Source organism: Sceloporus undulatus, chromosome 7, assembly GCF_019175285.1.
Source record: "Sceloporus undulatus isolate JIND9_A2432 ecotype Alabama chromosome 7, SceUnd_v1.1, whole genome shotgun sequence".
Lineage (NCBI taxonomy): Eukaryota > Metazoa > Chordata > Lepidosauria > Squamata > Phrynosomatidae > Sceloporus > Sceloporus undulatus.
In genome coordinates, this window is record NC_056528.1 from 49,476,385 (window position 1) to 49,495,852 (window position 19,468).

A 19,468-nucleotide genomic window follows, 5' to 3' on the forward strand; every position below is an offset into this window, starting at 1 on the left:
AGGGATTGGGCCTTGGGTTGTTTGGACTCATTGCCATGACATTTTATTTGACCCATGCAAACAGAGCCCATGATAAAAATGAAGTTTCCAGTCTTGCAATGCATCTGAATAATATAACCCTGCCCACAACTGAACCAGCTTTGCCAGGGTACTCTAATGATGTTGCTGAACACACACGTCTCCCTATAAACCCATCTTCTCCAATCTGGGACCTTACTGATGTTTGGGGCTGTGATTCTCATCAGTCCCAGCCCAAATGGCCAGTAGCTAGGAGTGATGGGAATTGTAATCCAAAGCATTAGACACTCAGCCTTTTCAGTCCAGGCCACCCATATGGCTGGGCAAAGCTGTTCAGCCAAACTCAGTGTCTGCTAATGGCTTCCAGGTTGGGATAAAGAAAATCTAGCATAGCCTGTTTGCTTCTAAGTGGAAGGTGGATGCAGAGAAAATGGAGAGTGAACCTTGTTGCAAGTACAACCGAGAGGAAAGGAGAAAGTTAAGTAAATGCATTGACTCTCTTGGAAAGCCTTTGCAAGTTGCAACTGCAACTGAGAGGAAAGGAAGAAGTTATGTCAATGCATTGACTCCCTTGAAAAGTCTTTGCAAGTTGCAGAAACAAATTGTACCAAGCTACTGAGCTTCTAGCTGAGCTTTGCCCCCAGCCCTTTCCTCTTGCCAGGAACTAAGCGCACCAAAATTGGAGAATTTGCATCCTTGTCTCCCATCTGGAGATGTCTAGGAAAACTGGAGACTAAAGGTTAGGCCCTGAGATCTGGCAACCCGAAGTGTGGTTGCCAGATCTCATGCTCCCAATCCACCCCATAGAGAGATGGAATTCATTCTGACAAGAGGAACACAACTTGTTGCTGGCTTTGCATGTAGGACTCTGGCGTCTCCAGGAGGTGGCTGAGCGCTTTCTAAAAAAGCCGTTCCCCCTTGACATATTTGTACATCAAGGGCTGTCCAAGAAGCCGGTGGGTTGCTGTGTTTTTTTGTTGTTGCCGGATTATGTTTTTGTCTTGAGCCAAAGTTTTGAGAGGCAAAACGTCTTGAAGTATTTGAGCTGGGTGGGGAAAGAGCAAAGGGCGATCTTAGCAAACAGCTGGCGACTACACATCCTGGCGAGCCAAGAATGGGAAACGTGGGAGAAAATAGTTATTGCAGGCTGGAGTACAAAGCCAGGAGCTGAGGGAGGGCAGGGAGGATTAAAAACTACTTACAGTCAAGTAACGGGTATTTTTCATTCTCGCCCTAGAACAAATAAACTGAATTCGTGAGGCCTTTGCGGAGGCTTTTGATGCAAGGGCAAGTTTTCCATTGAAGGTGGCTGGAGAGTGAAATTGAGCTGTTCTACGAAATGGAACAGGACAGCCACAACCGTTTCCTAGTATTGTCTTTTGAGCCAAATTGGCCTCCAGAAATATTGTAAAACCAGGATTTATCTTTATGTGATAGCTGTCACAAAGTAGCAGTATCACTAGGTTTGGTGTCAGCCAATGTCTCTGGATGTTCTGGGATGGGGAGGGAAGTCTCAACCCAGGTAACCCAGCATCCTGCTCACACCATCACCCCAAGTCATGGCAGCAAATATAGGATGCTCCCCTGAGCAAGAACAGTGTTATACAGTGCGCCATTTGGTAACTTTTGGACTAGCTTCGTGCACAAGTTAAGAAAAATTGCTTTGAAGAGATGCAAAAATGAAAACAGAGCCTACCTCGCAATTCTAGATTTATACAGTGGGTCCCTCCCTTAAATGGGGGATTCATTCTGGATCACCTGCGAAAGTGGAATTCTGCATATGCTCGTGCCCCATTGGAAACAACGGGGGCACATTCTCGTGGTACAGGGTTGCATGTGTGCCACAGGCGCACACACCATTTGCCCAATTGCCACACAGCTTCAGCATAAGCTTGAAGCTGTGTATGATGCAGGCGCACTGTATAAATGAATAAATACATTTCTAAACAGTCATGGCTGAAATCCTAAATCAGCCATTTAGTTAAGCTAGCTTAGTTAGTTAGCATCTCCTAGCCTGACTCCCCCAATTTTGCCCTACTGGGCAGCAGCTGGTGTGAGCGAAGGAGGTCTGTTCTCCCATCTATAGGGCACAGCATATTGATGCTTCCACCTCTCCAGTGATCTCCAATGTGACAATCAGAAGCAGGATCTCTGTTGCGATTGGCAAGTTGTTGTTGTGTGCCTTCATGTCATATCTGACTTATGGTGACCCTTCAGGAGGAGAGTGGAAAGATCAGACAGCTGTGCCCAGATCTAGATAACATTTCATCCAAGAATCCCGGAGGATGTTTGGGGGGCGACATTTGCCTTGCTCCGATCACTTTGCAAAGGTATAGCAATCGGGGGGAACTCCCTTGACTGCGCTCTGCAGCCCAGCAGTGAAGAAAGGCTTTTACTATTCAGGTCAGGTCTCACACCAGCAATTGCATTTGTCAGAGCCCAGTCTGAGGTCCTTTCATAGTTTACCAAGAGTGGAGGGAATGACTCACCCTTGCATTTTTAAGTATGTTTGGATAGTGTGCATTGGAAAGGTGATTCAGATGGACAAGCTCAGGTTGGCTTTCCCTCTGACTGTAGCAAGCAGCTCAGAAGGGAAGGATTTCTAGGGAGCAGAGACAACAGGATTGCAGACTGACTATAGGAGAGAAAACTATGGGAGTCTATGCTTGTGTCTTTAGGGACTTTTCTAGCCAACTTCTTTTGCCTATCCCCTCTTCTACCCCAAGATGGATTCCCTGAAACAAGAAACACAGGTTTTCTTTTTTCACCTTACAAGAGAATCAAGGAATTACTCCTGTTTCTATCACAACCTCATACCTGCTGCATTCTGCTTAATATAGATAGCAAATGTTCCTGCACATCTTACTCCTTATGCTATAGACATACCATGAGGACTGTAGAAAGGAAACTCCAGGTTTCGCACAGCCCTAGATTTGGAAAAAATAAACAGGTTATTGGGTGGCAATGTGTTATTTGCCAGAGGAAAGTTGCATGCCTGTTCATCTCACATCAGTTCTTTGCAAGTGTATCGCTTTCGTGAGCTCTGAATTCACACCAGTTGGCAATGTGTGTGTGTGTGTGTGTGTGTGTGTGTGTGTGTGTGTTAGGAACTTCCTTCTTGTAGAAACAGCTTCGCTTCACACTTGTCTCATTAAATTTGTGTTTGAGATGCATGATTTAAAGCGTGACTCGGGCTATATTTAGAGCCTGGCATTTGTTAAAAACGGGCCCTTGCTACACATTTCAGTCCTGTCACATGTACATGAACACGGAGCTGTTCAGAGATTCATTTGCTTCTGTACACAAAACGGATGAAGGAAAGAAAAGACATAACCGATGGCATAATCCTAGGCATGTACAGTACATGCGGAAGTAAGGCGAACTGTTTTCAAGGAGGCTTCCTCTTAGGGAAATATATATCCAGTTGCAGCCTTAATTGCAGGAAAAGGATGAAATCTTTGTATCCTTCTTATAGCGGATGTGTGTTTGACGGTAGTGCCAACTTTTACATGAGTTGTTGCCCAGCAGATTTTTACGTTATGGAAAACTGTTGCATAAATTGTCCTGATTTGGATTGGGGCCGTGACATATTGGCGTTGAGGAGTCCAACCCTGAGGGTGCAGCTACACTGCAGAAATAATGCAGTTTGGCATCATGTTAACTGCCCTGGGCTCCATCCTACAAAACCCTGAGATTTGTCTTCTTTTGATCTCAGGGGAAGGCAATAGCAAGCCTCTTCGGAAGAAATCTTGCCAAGAAAACCCTGCGATAGGACTGCCATAGGGTCCCTATAAGTCAGAAACTACTTGACGGCACACAACAGCATCAACAACAGCAGCATCCAGAGGGCTGTGTAACTCTCATTCTTGGCGTACAGGCTTAGTTCTTCCACCTGTATGCCCCCATAACCTTACTGGGCATTTGAGGGTATTGGAGCATAAAAACTTTATTTCTTTTTGCAGAAAGGTGTTTTTTTTTATGCCTGGGAGACCCTGGGGGCAACATGAACAGCCTCCAGGGCCCACATATGGCCCACAGGCTTCCCTCTCTCCATCTCTAGAAGAAGAGATCTGGCCTTGGCCCATAGCATGGCAACAAGCATTTGCGTTCACATTCTTCCCACCAACCCCTGCTTTCTGTAACAGTAAGAGAAGTTAAATGGAGATCTCATCTAGCTGGGCCATCTTCCATAGCTTCCAAAGGTTCAGCAAGATGGAGCAAAACCTTAGAGCACTGCAGGTGGATCCTTTACTCCAAGAAAGTGTGGTGAAGTTCTCCACTTTGGCCCTTCAATACCTCTGGGCCAAACTTGACTCCTCCCTTTCCCATGCTCCATCCCTTTCCCTCAAAGGAGGTAGCCTTAAAGGGACAGTCTTGCAATTCCAGATTGAGGTAGGATGCGTTAAGTCAGATCCAGGACTAGGCTTAAGTTCTGATTTGGAAACAGTGTTTGGGCTTCTGGACCATTTGTTTTGGAAAAAGAAAGCCCTTGCATAAGACTCTCCAGCTTTGGTGGTTCCAAGACTTCACATTCTCTAGTGGCACTTGGACCTGCAACACACAGCAGAACTTGACACTCCTGGTACTTTACGGTTGGCCCCATGGGTTGATAGCCACCTTTCCCAGGATTTCAACCTTCTGTCCAGGAGGGATTCCAAAATGTCCTCCATTCTAAATACAACTGAGAAGCATGGATTTACATTTATGAGTGGTGTTAGCTTTTATTTGGCAATGCCCTCCATTTTTCTTGGCTATTCTACTCTTTGGAGTGTCTTATCCTCCTTTGTGGTTAGGACATCTGGTCACCCTGGTTGACAGCCTTTGGGACCTCTGGACCTCTGGAACTGAGGCAGCACCTCCTATCCTTCCAAGAGCTCTGGAAATCCCAAAGTGGGTCACCAACGCCAACCAAAAGCTCCCCGAGGGGAGGGAGGTGTACTAAATTTTGAATTGTGGGCCCATTCCTTTAAGGCTATCTCCTTTGACGGAAGGGGCGGAGTGTGGGAGGAACCAGTTTTGTCCCAGAGGTACTGTATTAAAAGGCCCCGGTGGAGAGGTTTTGGGGCTGTATTGGTGTGTCCCTCGCCACCTCGAAGAGCAGAACATCTGGAGTCCATTCTGGAGGAAAGTTTTGCAGAAGACCCTGTGGATTTAGAGAGCTTTGGATGCCGCAAGAGTGGCATGAATGTTCTAGAATGTTCTAGATCCTAGAAAGTGCTAGATGCTTGGAATTACAGGGTCTGAAGAGACACGAGGCCACCATTTCCTGATGCAGCCACGTTTCTTGCATAGGATTTTGCTCTATGGGGATGGAAAATCAAGTTGTTATGGTAACCTCTTAGGATTTTTTTTATTCCCTTCTGTAGAGTCGGCAACAAAACAGAATTAGATATTAATCAGCTCAGGATTATTGGTCCTCGCAAGGTTATCAGTCGCATGCACCAGCAAATTGCAATTGTTATATGTCTTGGTATGTGTACACGTCTTTCCAAAAAACATTACACGGTTTGCAACGGATCGGTCTTTCAATTTCAAGTAAATGATTGCTCTGTTGTTCCTTTTGGCAATTACTGCTTTGTTCAGTAACTCATTCTGGGTTTCAAATAATATTTAATAACGCCATGTGGTTTAAAAAGTTATTGTGGTATTAGATGCACGTTGGTTTCTCCTGGAAGGCATCATTGTAATCAAACGCAAGGCAGAAAAGCACTTATTAAAATAAGATAATTCAGATATGATGGTGTTTAGTCCCCCGATGGAAGATGATCTTCATTTGCGTGGATATTGCTTACTTGCTTCAATGAAAGCAATCGGGACCTAAAACATCTCCAAAACAGATTGGACAATTACCTTTTTAAAAACAAAACAAAAAGCAATGAAACTTGTTGCAGGTCTCCAAAAGTTAGTTCATGGACATTGCATTCCTTCTTCCTTTTGCATTATTTTCTAGTTGTTGTTTTGGAACAAAAATCCAGCTGTGAAGTAGAAAAATAGCCTAAAATTGTGGGGTGGAGATTGTCTTGAAATGCTGACTGTCAATTTATGGTGGGACCCCATGAATTTCCTAGGGTTTTCTTAGGGCAAGAATTCTCAAAGGTGGTTTTGCCAGTTCCTTCCTCTGATTCAAGAGCAAGTAACCACAAATACAAGGTGGATCTTTAAGATATTATTGAGTTCTCATGTTGTTTTGTTACTCCTTGATGCTCTTCGGCATCTCGCTCCATTGAAAAGCATGGACAGATCATAGTTCTTAAAGAGCTGCTCCGGTCCTAAGTTTTGCTCCCTACACCTTTCGAGAAAGAGCAGTTATTTGGCATCTGGGTTCTGATCTTTGTTACCTCTTTCCTTTCCAGAGAGACCCAAAATTTATGAAAAGGAGACGGATTTTTACAAGACGGACTTGGTCACCAAAGGAGGAGAGCATAGCCTCCAGTGCACCGCGAGTGGGACACCGCTTCCCAGCATCCACTGGGAATGGGAACCCTGCAGCCATGCGGACAACCAGTAAGTGTCTTCTTTGTGGCATTTGCTGCTGAGTATATCACAGTTTGCTCTGTTGATGTTCCACATTATTAGAAGCACATGGCTCTGAAGATGGTGAAAGACTGCAGTATAAGAAGCATGGTTTGCTAAAATCCTGGGAAAGGAGATGGAGGTTGCTTGAGGTAAACCAGGTGCAGGTTGCCAAGCAAAGGCATATAGAAGATTATTTGATTACAGAGTACCTTCAAACCTTGAGTGGTGGGAAAAGATGCTCAAGACGAAGTTTGGGTAAGAAGCCAAAGAACGGGAGGAACTCTGCTGGATTGCACCCAAGGTCCATCTAATCTGCCAGCCAGCTTCCAAGCAGGACCTGCTGGGTATTTCTAGGAAGAGATGAAGAAAGAGTATAGATTTGTAGACCTGGAAGGGGCCATTAGGTCATTCAGTCCAAGCCCTTACTCTATGCAGGATTTCCAGCTAGAGATTCCAAAACCTTGACCTTCCAGGCGTTTTGGACTTCAGATCCCAGAATTCCCAGACCATTGGTTAACATGGTTGAGGCTTCTGGGAGCTGTAGTCCAAAAACCTGGAAGGCCAGAGTTTGGGAATCACCGATACAGCATTGCTAGCAGGGAGCTGCCCAACCTTTTTTCTGAAGACCTCCAGAGAAGAAGACCCCAGGAATTGGTCCCATTGCTGACCTGCTCTTGCTATCAAGAAGTTTCTTCTCATGTGGAATTTTATGCAAACCTGTCCCAACATAAGGAAAATCCTGCTGCAGTTGCCCATGTTTCTCAATATATTGCAGAGGGCAAGAAAAAGCATATGAGTATTTTTCGCATCTACCTAGACCAGTGATTTTCAACCTCCCTTTAATACAGTTCCTTATGTTGTGGTGACCCCCCCAAGCGGTGCCTCGGTTCCTAAGACCATCAGACATAAGTGTTTCCAATGGTCTTAGGTGACCCCTGTGAAAGGGTCATTCGACCCCCCCCCAAAAGGGTCGTGACCCACAGGTTGAGAACTGCTGTTCTAGACTTTGACCAGTGTCTTTGTGAGGGCACTCGATTGTGTTGCTCTTTTAAAGAGAAATCATCAGCCTTGGTGGTTTTAGAATTTTAGAAGGTACAAACATCTCCTTTTAAAGAGGGAACTGGAGTATTTTGAGGGTGGAGAAGACAGCAAGGAGTACTCTGGCATGTTTCATCGTTGCAACTTGCAGGATTCCACCTACATGCCATTTTGTGGTTGCATGGCAACCTGTGCCAATAGCCCAGAGCGTATTTTCAGAGACAGAAGTGTACGGCGTGTGTGAGATGATGCGCCCGCAGAAACTCCTCTGAGTCGTCCCTTGCATGCACAGCTTTGCTTAACGTAACCACGGCTGGTCTGACCTTTTGCTGCCTGAGATCAAAATCAAGGAGTGCCATCATTTAATGCCACATTTGACTACTGCGCTACTACTAGCCACCGCCACCTCCCCTTCTTTTCTTCTTCTTCTTCCATCCTTCTCCTCCTTCTTCCCTCCACCTCTTTATCATTTTCCTCTTATTTCTTCTCCTTCTTCTTCTTTTATTCTCCTTTTTCTCCTCTCCTCCTCTTCATTTTTTCCTCCTCCTCCTCTTCTTCCAACCTTCTCCTCTCTTCCTCTTCTTCATCATTTCCCTTTTCTTCTTTCTTCTCCCTCCTTCTCCTCTTTCTTCTTCCTCCCATCCTTCTACTTCGTCTCCCTTCTTCTTTCTCATCATTTTCCTCTTCTTCTTTCTTCTCCCTCCTTCTCCTCTTTCTTCTTCCTCCCATCCTTCTACTCCTTCTTCTCCCCTCCTCATCTTCATTATTTTCCTCACCTTCTTTCTTCTTCCTCCTCCTCTTCTTCTTGCAAGGTTCAATATCAGATGATGGAAAATTCTGCCTTCATCTGGTGTACCACACCTTGAACCTCTGGGTCTCCAACCCTTTGAGACCAGAAAGCCAAAGGCTGCATGCCGACTCCAGATGTCCTTTTGAAGCTGGCTTGCCATTTGCCAGTTGGACTCCAAAGGGTTAAAAGACTTCCTTAGAATCAACAGCTACCAAAAAACATCTGTACCCCACTGTGATGTTTTGAAGTTTTCAAACCTTCCAACTGAAACAGCTGCTCAGAAGCAAATAAACAGCCCCTCGAAGAATGTATATCGCAGTGCATTTGGGCCGGAACAGAGACCAAGCCGGCTTTGTTGGTTCTGACTCTCCAAGAGGAGAAGTCAAGGGAAAAGTGACAAACATCCCAAACAGCAGAAGTCAAGAGGGCATTTTGAGCACTCATTTGAACCGAGGCAATGAATGGGTCTTTACAAGCATATAAAAAGGGGACTGGAAGGAGAAGAGGAGGACAACGGCCATGATGATGATGATGATGATGACAAGGAGAAATTAATTTGGTAGATAATTGGGGGGATGTTTTTCTCTCTACCAAATAAGCCTGTGTGAATTTTGCATTGAATAACTCCTGAACTGCAAAAAATGTTCATCAGTCAGGATTCTGCTTCTTCGACACTGAAGAAACACATTTTTTGCACATATATTTTAGCATCCCTAGTACCTCAAAATACAAACAGGGATATACAACGTAAGAAATCCTTGGTTTTTGGGGTTTGGAAGAGGAAGAGGGTTCTGAAAGCCCAGATTAACCAAACAGGATTCAAGCAACGTTGACTATAGGGTGCTGTTTCGCACAGTGTCTTTAGACAAACAGACACTTTCCTTTGTTCCTGTTGAAATGTTGGCGGAGGGACCTCTGGGGAGAGGGCATGGCAGAGACCCGAACACAGAGCACTTTCCTCGGTGAGGACCAGCGGGGAAGTCGAGGAGCCAAAGCCAACAACGGCTCCTCTTGCACTTTCACCCATCTCTCCGAAGCAAGGAAGCTGGAGTCAGGTTTTCCACCCGTAAAAAGGGACAGATGTGGGAACGCCGAGAGACAAAGGGGCTGCTTTGCTTCCCTCTCTGTTGTTTCCTAAATATTTTTGTTCTCCAGCGTGGACCTACTGCGTTTGGAAGGACATTTGTAGAATATGTTTGAACCGGTGAAGGCAGCTTTATTTCTTCTCCAAGGTCATGGAAGTTGCAGGGAGGTCAGTTTTTGGATGAGCATCCAAGAAGATCTTCGCCTTCAAAGCCTCCAAAAGATGGAGGAATCTGTTCCAGAGAGGGAATATTTTTCACCCTGAATGTGTGCTTAGATATCCTGGAAAAGAAGGCTGAGATGAAAAAGTGGGGAGCATTTTTCATGAAGGAGGGAAGGAGAGAAAGAAGGAAGGAAGGAAGGAAGGAAGGAAGGAAGGAAGGAAGGAAGGACAAATGGACTAGGGAGGGAGGGAGGGAAGGAAGGAAGGAAGGAAGGAAGGAAGGAAGGAAGGAAGGACGGAAGGTTAAATGCACTGTAGCCCCAGCAATGAGAATTTGGTTTGGAGAAATACACATCACGATTGCTCACCAACATCTCAATCCTCACTTATGGTTTTCAGAACCCTGTTTTCTAAACCAGTATGTGGCTATTACAAAGTAAATGGATATGTTGTTTAATTATGTTTTTTTAAATTATACTAATAGTTTTTAGCTGTACTTTGTTTTTTAACTTGTCCTGGGCCACCTTGAATCGGGTGCTCGAGGAAAGGCAAGGTAATGAATTATTTCATTAATTAAAGGCTGAGATTTCCGCCTGCGAAATGCTGGAAGGCTGTGGACAGCTTTCTTTGGAAAAGGTACTTTCCTGGACAACAGCTCCCAGTCTCCCCTACATACCCTGGGAATAGTAGTCTCCCACAAGAGCCTCCCCAAGCGATGTCTGTGCTTCCATCGCCATGCGGCTGGCTGAGTCAGTGTGCCTCTCTTCCCTTTCCGCCATGTAGGCGTTGGTTCGATTTCTGCACCTGCAGAGAGACACTCGCAGGCAACAGCCCTCTCTGTTGTTCGGCCAAAGCCCTGCGGAGGGCAAAGAAAGCTTTGGGAGGTGATCTCTAAAGGTTTTGCTGGCTGCCTAGCCTGGCTTTTTCTGGCCTTTCCTCGCACATCGTTCCCTCTTCCTACACCAGGGCCTTAGATTCATTGCAGAAGAAAAATCCTTTCTTATACCACTCCTTCCAGTGAAGGGACCAAGTTAAGTCTTCTGCAACCAAAAAAAAAAAAGGGGGGGGGAATGTTTTTGCTGTATCCAAGGTTTCTTAGAGGCTATGTGCCCTCCTAGTCTCTGGCCAGCATGGTGTAGTAGTTTGATCGTTGGACTATGGATCTGGAGAACAGGGTTCAAATCCCAGCTCCGCCATGAAACCCACTGGTGATTTTGGGCAAGCCACATTCTCTCAGCCTCAGGGGAAGGCAATGGCAAACCCTCTCTGAAGAAACTTCCCCCAAAAAGCGCTTTATAAATAAAGGTTAATAATAATAATAATAATAATAATAACAACAACAACAAAGCTGGGATAGGTTCACCTTCGGGTCACCATAAGTCAGAAACTACTCAAAGGACACAACAGCTATTACAAAGTCTCTGGCCGTTGCCTGGCATTGTTCCACAAGTACCAAAATATTGAGGAGAGAGTCCTAAGGCTTGTATCATTCTCTTCCACACATTTCTCAAGTTCCCAGCCATTTCTCAGGTTGCATACTCAACGTTATGAGATCTGGGCATCTCAATGTCTGTTTCTTTGCAGATGCAAGCAGCGCGGAAAGAAAATCAAGGTGGAAGAAACCATTGGCTGCGAAGCCACATACCCGGCCAACAAAATCAAGAGCATTGAGACGCGGACCATAACTCACGACAATAAGTTAAAGGTAAAAGCGCCACGGCTATTGATCTCCCGCCATTTCCCCAGCTTCCCTCCCAATGTGCTTCTCTCTCTTTTCCCAGGCACTGGTTTCCTTTCGGCACCTAATCGTCTTCGACATACTTAGGATTTTTTCACCCTGGGATCCCTTTGCAATCTCCTCTGTTTATCAGAAGGCTTGACTCCGGTAATAATGATGTCACCCCAATGCCTTTTATTTTTGAAAGAAAACGAACTAAAAGGAAACAGCTCTCCAAAAAGGCATGACTCTGGGGGGCGTTTTTTACATGCATTTTTAGTCTCAAGCCTGAGAAAGTGCAAGGAGCGACTGTGAGCCATGAGAATTCTCGCAAAGGGCATTTGGCTAATGAGTCGCTTATCTCATCCGAATGCTCAGCTGTCTTCGTCCCTTCACTCGCACTGTCCATCCCTCCCTCACTTGCTATTCCTGGAGTGGCTCGGCCCCCAAATGGCGCAGAGATCCAGGCTCTGTACAAAAGACATTTATTCACACACAACCTACAAAAACATCCCCAGTTTGGAGCAGTTTGGTGCTAGTGTGAAATGCAAAGAATGCCCTGATTTTTCAGGGTCTGGTGGTGTGATCTATCAGGAAGGAGTAGCTGAGTCAGTATCATCACAAGTGTTTCCAAGGCTCCAAGGTTGACTCAGCCTTCCATCCTTTCTAAGTCAATAAAATGAGTACCCAGCTTGTTGGGGGCAATTGGCAAACACATTGTAAACCTCATAAAGAGTATATAAATATGTAAAGTGCTATTGCTATCCAAGGATTCTGTCTGAATAGGGGCTTTTTGTCTGGGAGACCAGTCATGCAGAGGAAGTATATTATGTTAACTCTCTTCGGCTTCAAAGATTGTGCTGGAATTGTAGCTATCAGGTCATCCTCATTCATGGAGCCCTGGTGGCGCGGTGGTTAAATGCCTGTACTGCAGCCATTCACTCAAAATCACAAGGTTGCGAGTTCAAGACAAGCAAAAGGTCCCAAGCTCAACTCAGGCTTGCATCCTTCCGAGGAGGGAGCTAAAATGAGTACCCAGACTGTTGGGGGCAAATTAGCTTACTTGCTAATTAGCTGACTTGCTGTTCACCGCTATGATCTTTGGAATAGCGGTATATAAATAAAACAAATTATTATTATTATTATTATTATTATTATTATTATTATTTCTTCTAGTAGAGCATCAATAGAGCCTTCATCCAGACCTCTCCCAGCAAAATAATAATAAATAAAATTTCATTTCTATCCCACCTCTTCAATACAATCGAGGTGGCTTAGAACAGTAAAAACATGTAACATAATAAAATATATCCCATTATCCCCTCCCTCCTTATTTACTTATTCCTTACATGAGGGGATTTAGTGGCTAATAAATTAACCAGTGGGCCAGCCAAGTCTTTGATAGGGCACAGCAAGTTCTTAAGACTGTCCAATCTAGAAGCAGTGTCTTTCTGGTTTTCATTGATGGTTAAGTCACTTAGGCCGGTAAGCCACTTCTACAATGTTTGAAGTTTTGGCTGGCCTAGAACACAGCATGGTCTTGCGAGAAGTTTCTTTGGAAATTAGCAAACAGGTGTTCCTTTCTACTAAGCTTAGTGCTCCCAAAGTCATAACCCAACACTAAAACCATTCCATCACACTGGATCTCCAGCTAGAATAGATCCATTGAATTAAAGGGTAGTGCATGGTTTGAGTGTTGGAATATGACTCTGGAGACCAGGGTTCAAATCTTCATTCAGCCATGGAAAGCCACCGTGGGCAAGTCACACTCTCTCTGCCTCCGAGGAAGGCAATGGCAAATCTCCTTTGAACAAACCTTGCCAAGGAAACCTCGTGATAGGGTTGCCTTAGGGTTGCCATAAGTCGGAAAGGACTTGGAAGCACACAACAACAACAGTGCAAATGTTGTTTTACCAAGTTAAGATTGATTCAGTGAGTCAACTCCATCTGGGAGGGCAATAGGATTTAGGTCAGTGGCACGAATTGCGTGGCCCTCCTGTCCTTTCCCCTTAACTCTTCCAGAAGGTGCCTAGTCCATACAGGCTGAGTCTTCTTTCAATAAAGTGCTGTTGAAAATTTGTATGCAGATTGTCCCATTTACAACTTCAGCTTTCACCTCATTCCTAACCCTGCCGGCTCTAAAGGCTCCTTTTGGATAACTTGTATCTCTCAGTAAAGATTAATAAAGCTCTCTTTGCTGTGTCCCATTTGGGGCAGGATGGACACTTCTACCGCAAACGCTCTAATGAAGTCCGTGGGTGTCTTCATCAAGCAAAGCTTTTAGATAATGGGGTATAATTTTATAAACATCACGCAGATAAAAATCTCATAGCCTCCGATGCTCATTCCAGCCAGAAATAGAAGCTTCAGGAAACAAATCCGTCCATTTCCCACCAAAGCTGGGCAAGTCTCTTTATTGGCATTTGGCTAGTTGGGTAAAACAATAAAAGAAGGAAAGTCAGAGGCTCAGGCTGGCTGGCTTTAATTGTCTGCATTAAGACCAGCGTTGGCTCAGACGAGATTATCTTTCCTGGATGCCTTGAGATTCCTTGTGCCTTAGCAGATCCTGAAGTTCTGCAGGATTGCTAGTTCTTTCATCATTGCATTCTAAAAAGGGGCCATTTGTTTGGTTGCTTTCCCTTCCTCTTCATCTAAAAAGTCTCTACTGCAAATTGCTGCCAGGAGAATCCAACCACGGTGCCAGATTTCAAGCTTTCCATGTGAGCCTGCAATTCTGGATGCTTGCCCTGGCCATCACGAGTGCAGAGCACTTCTCCCTTTCTCCGATCGATCGTTTCTTTATTGATCCTCATTATCCTGTGGGTCAATTGCAAGACATGTGAAAAATCCAGACAGCTTGCATTTGATTTAAACCGCTCTTTGCCATCCAAAGCACCTCGGGGTATTGATGTATAGATGGATCCCTTCCTCTAGCCAATGATGATTTCATTCAGCTAAGGAAGGCACACTTCTCAGTTCAACTTGCAGATGATTTTCTAACAACAGTCTGATGCCTTCCCCACACGTTAGACACCAACTCCCATCATCCCTGACTGGTATGTTCCCCAGCATGATGGGAGCTGTAGTCCAACCAGTTGGAGGGGTACAAGATTGTGGAGGCCATTATAGGGAATCAAACCCTTTTTATTTAGATGAGGACAATCAGCTGCCAATGGATAGTTTTAACAGACAGGATTCGCGTGGGAATCCTGCACCCCTCCAGCTGTCATGGAAATGCATTTCCCAGCATTACTCACTATGATGGTTAGGGCTGATGGGAATTGCAGTCAGTGATGCTTGGTGCTTCCCATGTCAGTGGGATGGTTAAATCGGTTCCAGGTTTTTGCCTTGAAGCAATTCAAGATGCTAGATGTAATATGAGGGGAACTGCTTGAAAATGGCATGCCAGGCTGGTTCTCAGTAAGGATACAGCAATAGATAAATTGAATTTGCTCCTCCGGTGCAAAGAAAGAAAGAAAGAAAGAAAGAGAAAGTGAGGAGAGGAAAGCCTGCATGTTTCCTGCTGCAAAGACAAAAAGATTCGCACAAGATGTGAACTTTTGAAGCCCGGTTCCCTTTCAGGCTGGGAAGGCAGAAGCTCAGCTGGTTGCAGGTAGACCTCCAGACAAGCGCAGCTGAGCTTGTACTACAAATGGGTTTGCTGTGAATGTTTTATGAAAAGGGAAAAGGGATGCCTCCTGTGCATTTAAGGGAGGATATTAAAGACAATATCCCGGAAGATGCTTTCTGACGCATCAAAGCATGTCTGGAAGGGTAGGGCTGGCTGGAGGAGGGAGGCTCTAAAAGTCTAAGTCGTCACATTCAAATTCCTGTGAGCAAAAAAAAGGGGGATATTTGTTGCAGAGATGGGTGTCTGGAGAACCACGGGCAAAAGAGAGCCCAGAATTGATTGAGCAAAGATTGACGGTTTTGAGAAAGAAGATTTCCCCTGTTTTCAGCAATCATATTTTGCTAACAGCGTCCTCTAAAGCAAAGGTGAGCAACTGCAGTCAATTTGCACATTCTGGGAGCATGAACCAAAAGTGACCAGAGGCCCACTTTGGGGGATCATTGCAAATGATTCCATTTTAAACCACCTATGAAATCCTGGAGGTTGTAGTTCGGTGAGACACTGGTCATTTTTATTAAAGGCCTTCTCCCCGCAACCAATTTAAAGGATGTATTTTCATTCTCAAAGACTTACAGGAAAGGCAGTTTGCTCCTTTTATGGGGAGGATAATGTAAGGAAAGTCCGGAACTCTGGAGGAACACACAAAAAGTGTGTTTGGAGATTGATTTGTAGTTACAGCTTCCTTCACTAATGGATCGACCCAATTGTTGATGCGATAAAGGTGCAAAACCAAAGTGCCAAGAGACCTGGAGGGACATGTGTAAGGAGGCAGGACTGGCAAGCAAAGATCCCAAATCTCAGGCCTTAAAGAAAAGAAAAGAAGTTCCTCTTACAAGTAGGAAATGTCTGGAAATGTTTCCCTTTGCCATTTCCTTAACCCAAGGCATATCAATGTTCGACTGACTTGTAGCTGTCCTGTATAGAGAACATCTGGAGATCTTCAAAGGCTTTCTTTGAAGAGGAGATTTGCTTTCTGTGGTCCAAACTCTCCTTTGCTTCCTCTCCTTAATCTGCTTGCTCTGTGTTCCCCAAAAAGTGATGCATTTGCCCCCAAAAGCCCTCTCCTTCTCTTGGAAATGTAGCAGTTTCTTGCAGGACACAGAGAATATCTTCATACTTTCTTTCTTTTTTACATTGAGAGTCATGTAATTATATGGAAAGCTAAAGCAACTGAGTTCTTATTCTCTTTCTTATTCTTATTCACTGGACAGATTGTAAGCATCCTGACAACCACGTCTAGCAACGTCTCGGGGATCTATTTCTGTGTGGCTTCCAACAAGGTTGGCACAGAAGAAAGAAGCACTGAATTTTACGTCTCAGGTAAGACATCTCCATGAGCCTCGGGCCTCTTCCCTATTTATACATTCAGCATGTCACTACAACAGCATCATCGCCTGTCTATTCTCCCATGTGCGCATGTACAAACCATGCTCATTATAACTAGTGTTGTGTCAATAGGTGTCCTCCGGTTGACTCCAACGTATGGCAACCCCATCATGGGACTTTTCCATGCAATATTCAGAGGAGGTGGGACATTGCCTTCCTCTAAGACTGAGAGAGAATGCCTTGTCTAAGGTCACTTGGTGGCTGAGCCAGAAGTCCTAATCCAACATTCAAACCACTGCACCATGCTGGCTCATGAAATCAGTTGAATCAATGGAATTCAACTATGCATTGACTCAACAAGGACAGTTCAGTGAGTCTGCACTAGTTAAGACGAACCCATTAAGATCTGGCCAGAAAGTCCTCACCTCTGCTTGAATTGGTTGCAACTATTAATATTTGTTCATACATAACAATGAAACAAATCCAGATATTATCTGAAGGAGCGTATTCTCCCATTATAAGTGTTCCTGGATTTTGAGATCTTCAGGGCAGGCCCATCTCTCAGTCCTGCTGCCCTTAAAGGCACATCATCTGAGAACATCGGAGAGAGGCTTCTCGGTGGTTGAACACAAACTAGATTAGACCCCTTCATGGTGTCCTTCTGGTGAAGCTTTTTCATTTCAACAGGCCTCTGAGAGCTGCTTAAAGCAGTGATCCCCAAAATCTGTCCTCAAGAGGTTTCGGACTTTAGCTCCCAGAAGCTTTAGCCATCTTGGTGAACGGTCTGGGATTCTGGAAACCGAAGTCCAAAACATCAGGACAAACCTGGAAAGGCCAGAGTTTGGGAATCATTGGCTTCAGTAGTGTTGCATCTCTTACTTTTCAGTTAAAGTGCTTTGAACTTGATTTATTGTTTGATGGTATTTTAGTGGTTGTATGTCTTTACTGATGTGAGCATTTACCTTTATCAGCTTCATTCCCCATACTTCTAGGTCTGGGGAAAAGGCAGGATATAGCTAAATACAATCATCATCATTATCACCATCACAACCATCATCATCAATCTCCTCTACCTTTTGGAAGACCTTTCTTAGGAATGATCCAGTAGGGAAATTTCTTAAGCAATCCTTATGGGAATGAAAATATTAGGACTGATTCATTTTAGTAGAACTTGCACAGATGACTGTATGTTTGGAAGAACTTGAAAGCCCTATTCAATTGAGATAAGACTGGTGGCTGGATTCTCAGATTTGGACGGCTAACAAGAGTTGCCTTGGGGCAGTTTGTCAATTCCAGACATATTTATGGGAGACGTAAGAAGGCTTGCATTCTTTCAGACTGTCTCTCTCTGGTTCGACTGCAAGCAATCCAGTTGCTCTTTGCAAAGACAGGCGTGGAACTCACAAGAGTGCAGGCGGTTTAAATTATGCAGGTTATTGTGCAAAGGCCAGGAAATTGAAAGCCTGTTAATTCCTTGTCGATACAGATGGAACCAGACTTTTCATTGCAATGGATGCTCACACTTTACCGCTCCTCAGCATCTCATTTAGCCGCTGGTGCTCAGAAATCCCAGACGCATTACAGTGATTAAATTGTAATTACTACTTGGTAGGGTTGGTAGTAACGGCAACAAGCCGGTTGCTCAATATCACCACCAAAATGGAAAACAGGTGCCTTATGGTTTCTGCAGCAGCAGCTCAGTAGGATGAATCCAATCTGAATTGTAGTATGAACTTTACAAAAAAGCTGTTCAAGGTACTAAAGCTATTCAGCATCTTGAATTTCCCCCAAAATAGAGGGCACACTAAATTATATTCATTCATGGCTGGTAACATGCCTTGCCATGTGGGTGATGATGGTGATGATGATGAATGATGATACAATATTGCACATTCCTTTTGTTGTCGTTGTTGCTGCAGATGTACCATCAACCCTACAGACCGACCCCCAAATCACGGCCATAGTGGCCAGCAACGTCCAGCTGACCTGCAAGTCCTCCAAATACATCTACAGCCATCTCTCGTGGTATGACCCCACCTTGCAGAAAATCCCCGACGACTTGACCCAGAAGAAGGTAGACAACTATTCCATCTCCTTGACGCTGGGCATCCAGAACGTCTCACAGGACCAGGCTGGGCTGTACATGTGCCGGGCTCGGTCTCACGCCAACAGCACCGAGGGGTTGGAGAAGAGTACCATGCTCAACATTAAAGGTGAGTCTGGGAGCATCTTAGACCTATCATGGAAGTCTGTGGAGCAGTTCCATATCTGGACTGGACTATGCAACTTGGAGCTACGATTCATGGCTAGAATCATGTTGGTTGCCAAGTTGTTGCTGTTGTGTGCCGTCAAGTCATTTCCAACCCATAAGCAAACCTGTCATGGGGTTTCTTGGCAATATTTGTCCAGAGCAGGTTTGCCCTTGCTTTCATCTTAGGCTGAGAAAGTAGAACATGCTCAAAATTAAACCCACTGGGTTTCCATAACTGAGCAAGGATTGAAACCTTGATCTCCCAGAGTCCTAGTCTGACACTCAGACCACTATACCATGCTGTCTTTCTTCTTCAGCAAAAGCAAATGGGAAATCCAAGTCCAGCTTTTTCATCCAATATAGAGCAGCTGGCTTGTCCTCATTGTCAGGATATTATTATCTGTAGAAAGGTTCAAAAATGGAAATTATGTTGGTGGTTCTTCATTTCCTGGCTGAGAAAAGGGCTTTCCTAGCACTCCAAAAAGCCTGTCAGGAAAAAAATAACATCAGACATCATGGCAGTTCTCTCCTGGGATTTTGCACATGTCGAAGTGTTCCAGAAAATTATTCTGCACGGTTATACATGTGGGAGTTTTTTCCGCCTCTGAGCCATGTTTTCTGTGCCAAGGAAAGGGCTTTGCGCACGCAAACCACCAGGATTTCTGCGCAGAAGACTTTTCCAGATTGGGGTGTGTGAATCCGGAGAGAACGCTGCCAGAAAATGTCTTGTTTCTCTCCTGCGGCAGGTAGAAAATGATGGAAATAATTCATCCTTGCTCTGCAGATGAAATACATGAATGTTTATGGATGGGAAGTGGAAATGTCTTCACTCCAGAAAGATGGCCATATATATTTACGAGCACATCTATATGAGTACGACAAGAGAAACAGGCAACAAAGGATTGTCGATCTATCTATCTATCTGGGTGTCAATG

The 19,468-nt window shown here is 44.7% G+C and overlaps 1 protein-coding gene across 1 annotated transcript in view; it reads left to right on the forward strand.

Moving 5' to 3' along the window:
- LOC121936578 (vascular endothelial growth factor receptor kdr-like) overlaps positions 1-19,468 on the forward strand; it is a 91,446-nt gene that overhangs the window by 39,423 nt on the left and 32,555 nt on the right. Inside the window, exons 10-13 of the mRNA XM_042478914.1 lie at positions 6,372-6,522; positions 11,193-11,313; positions 16,168-16,276; positions 18,202-18,495. Coding sequence (XP_042334848.1) covers positions 6,372-6,522; positions 11,193-11,313; positions 16,168-16,276; positions 18,202-18,495 — 675 coding nt within the window. The remainder of the gene's footprint in view (positions 1-6,371; positions 6,523-11,192; positions 11,314-16,167; positions 16,277-18,201; positions 18,496-19,468) is intronic.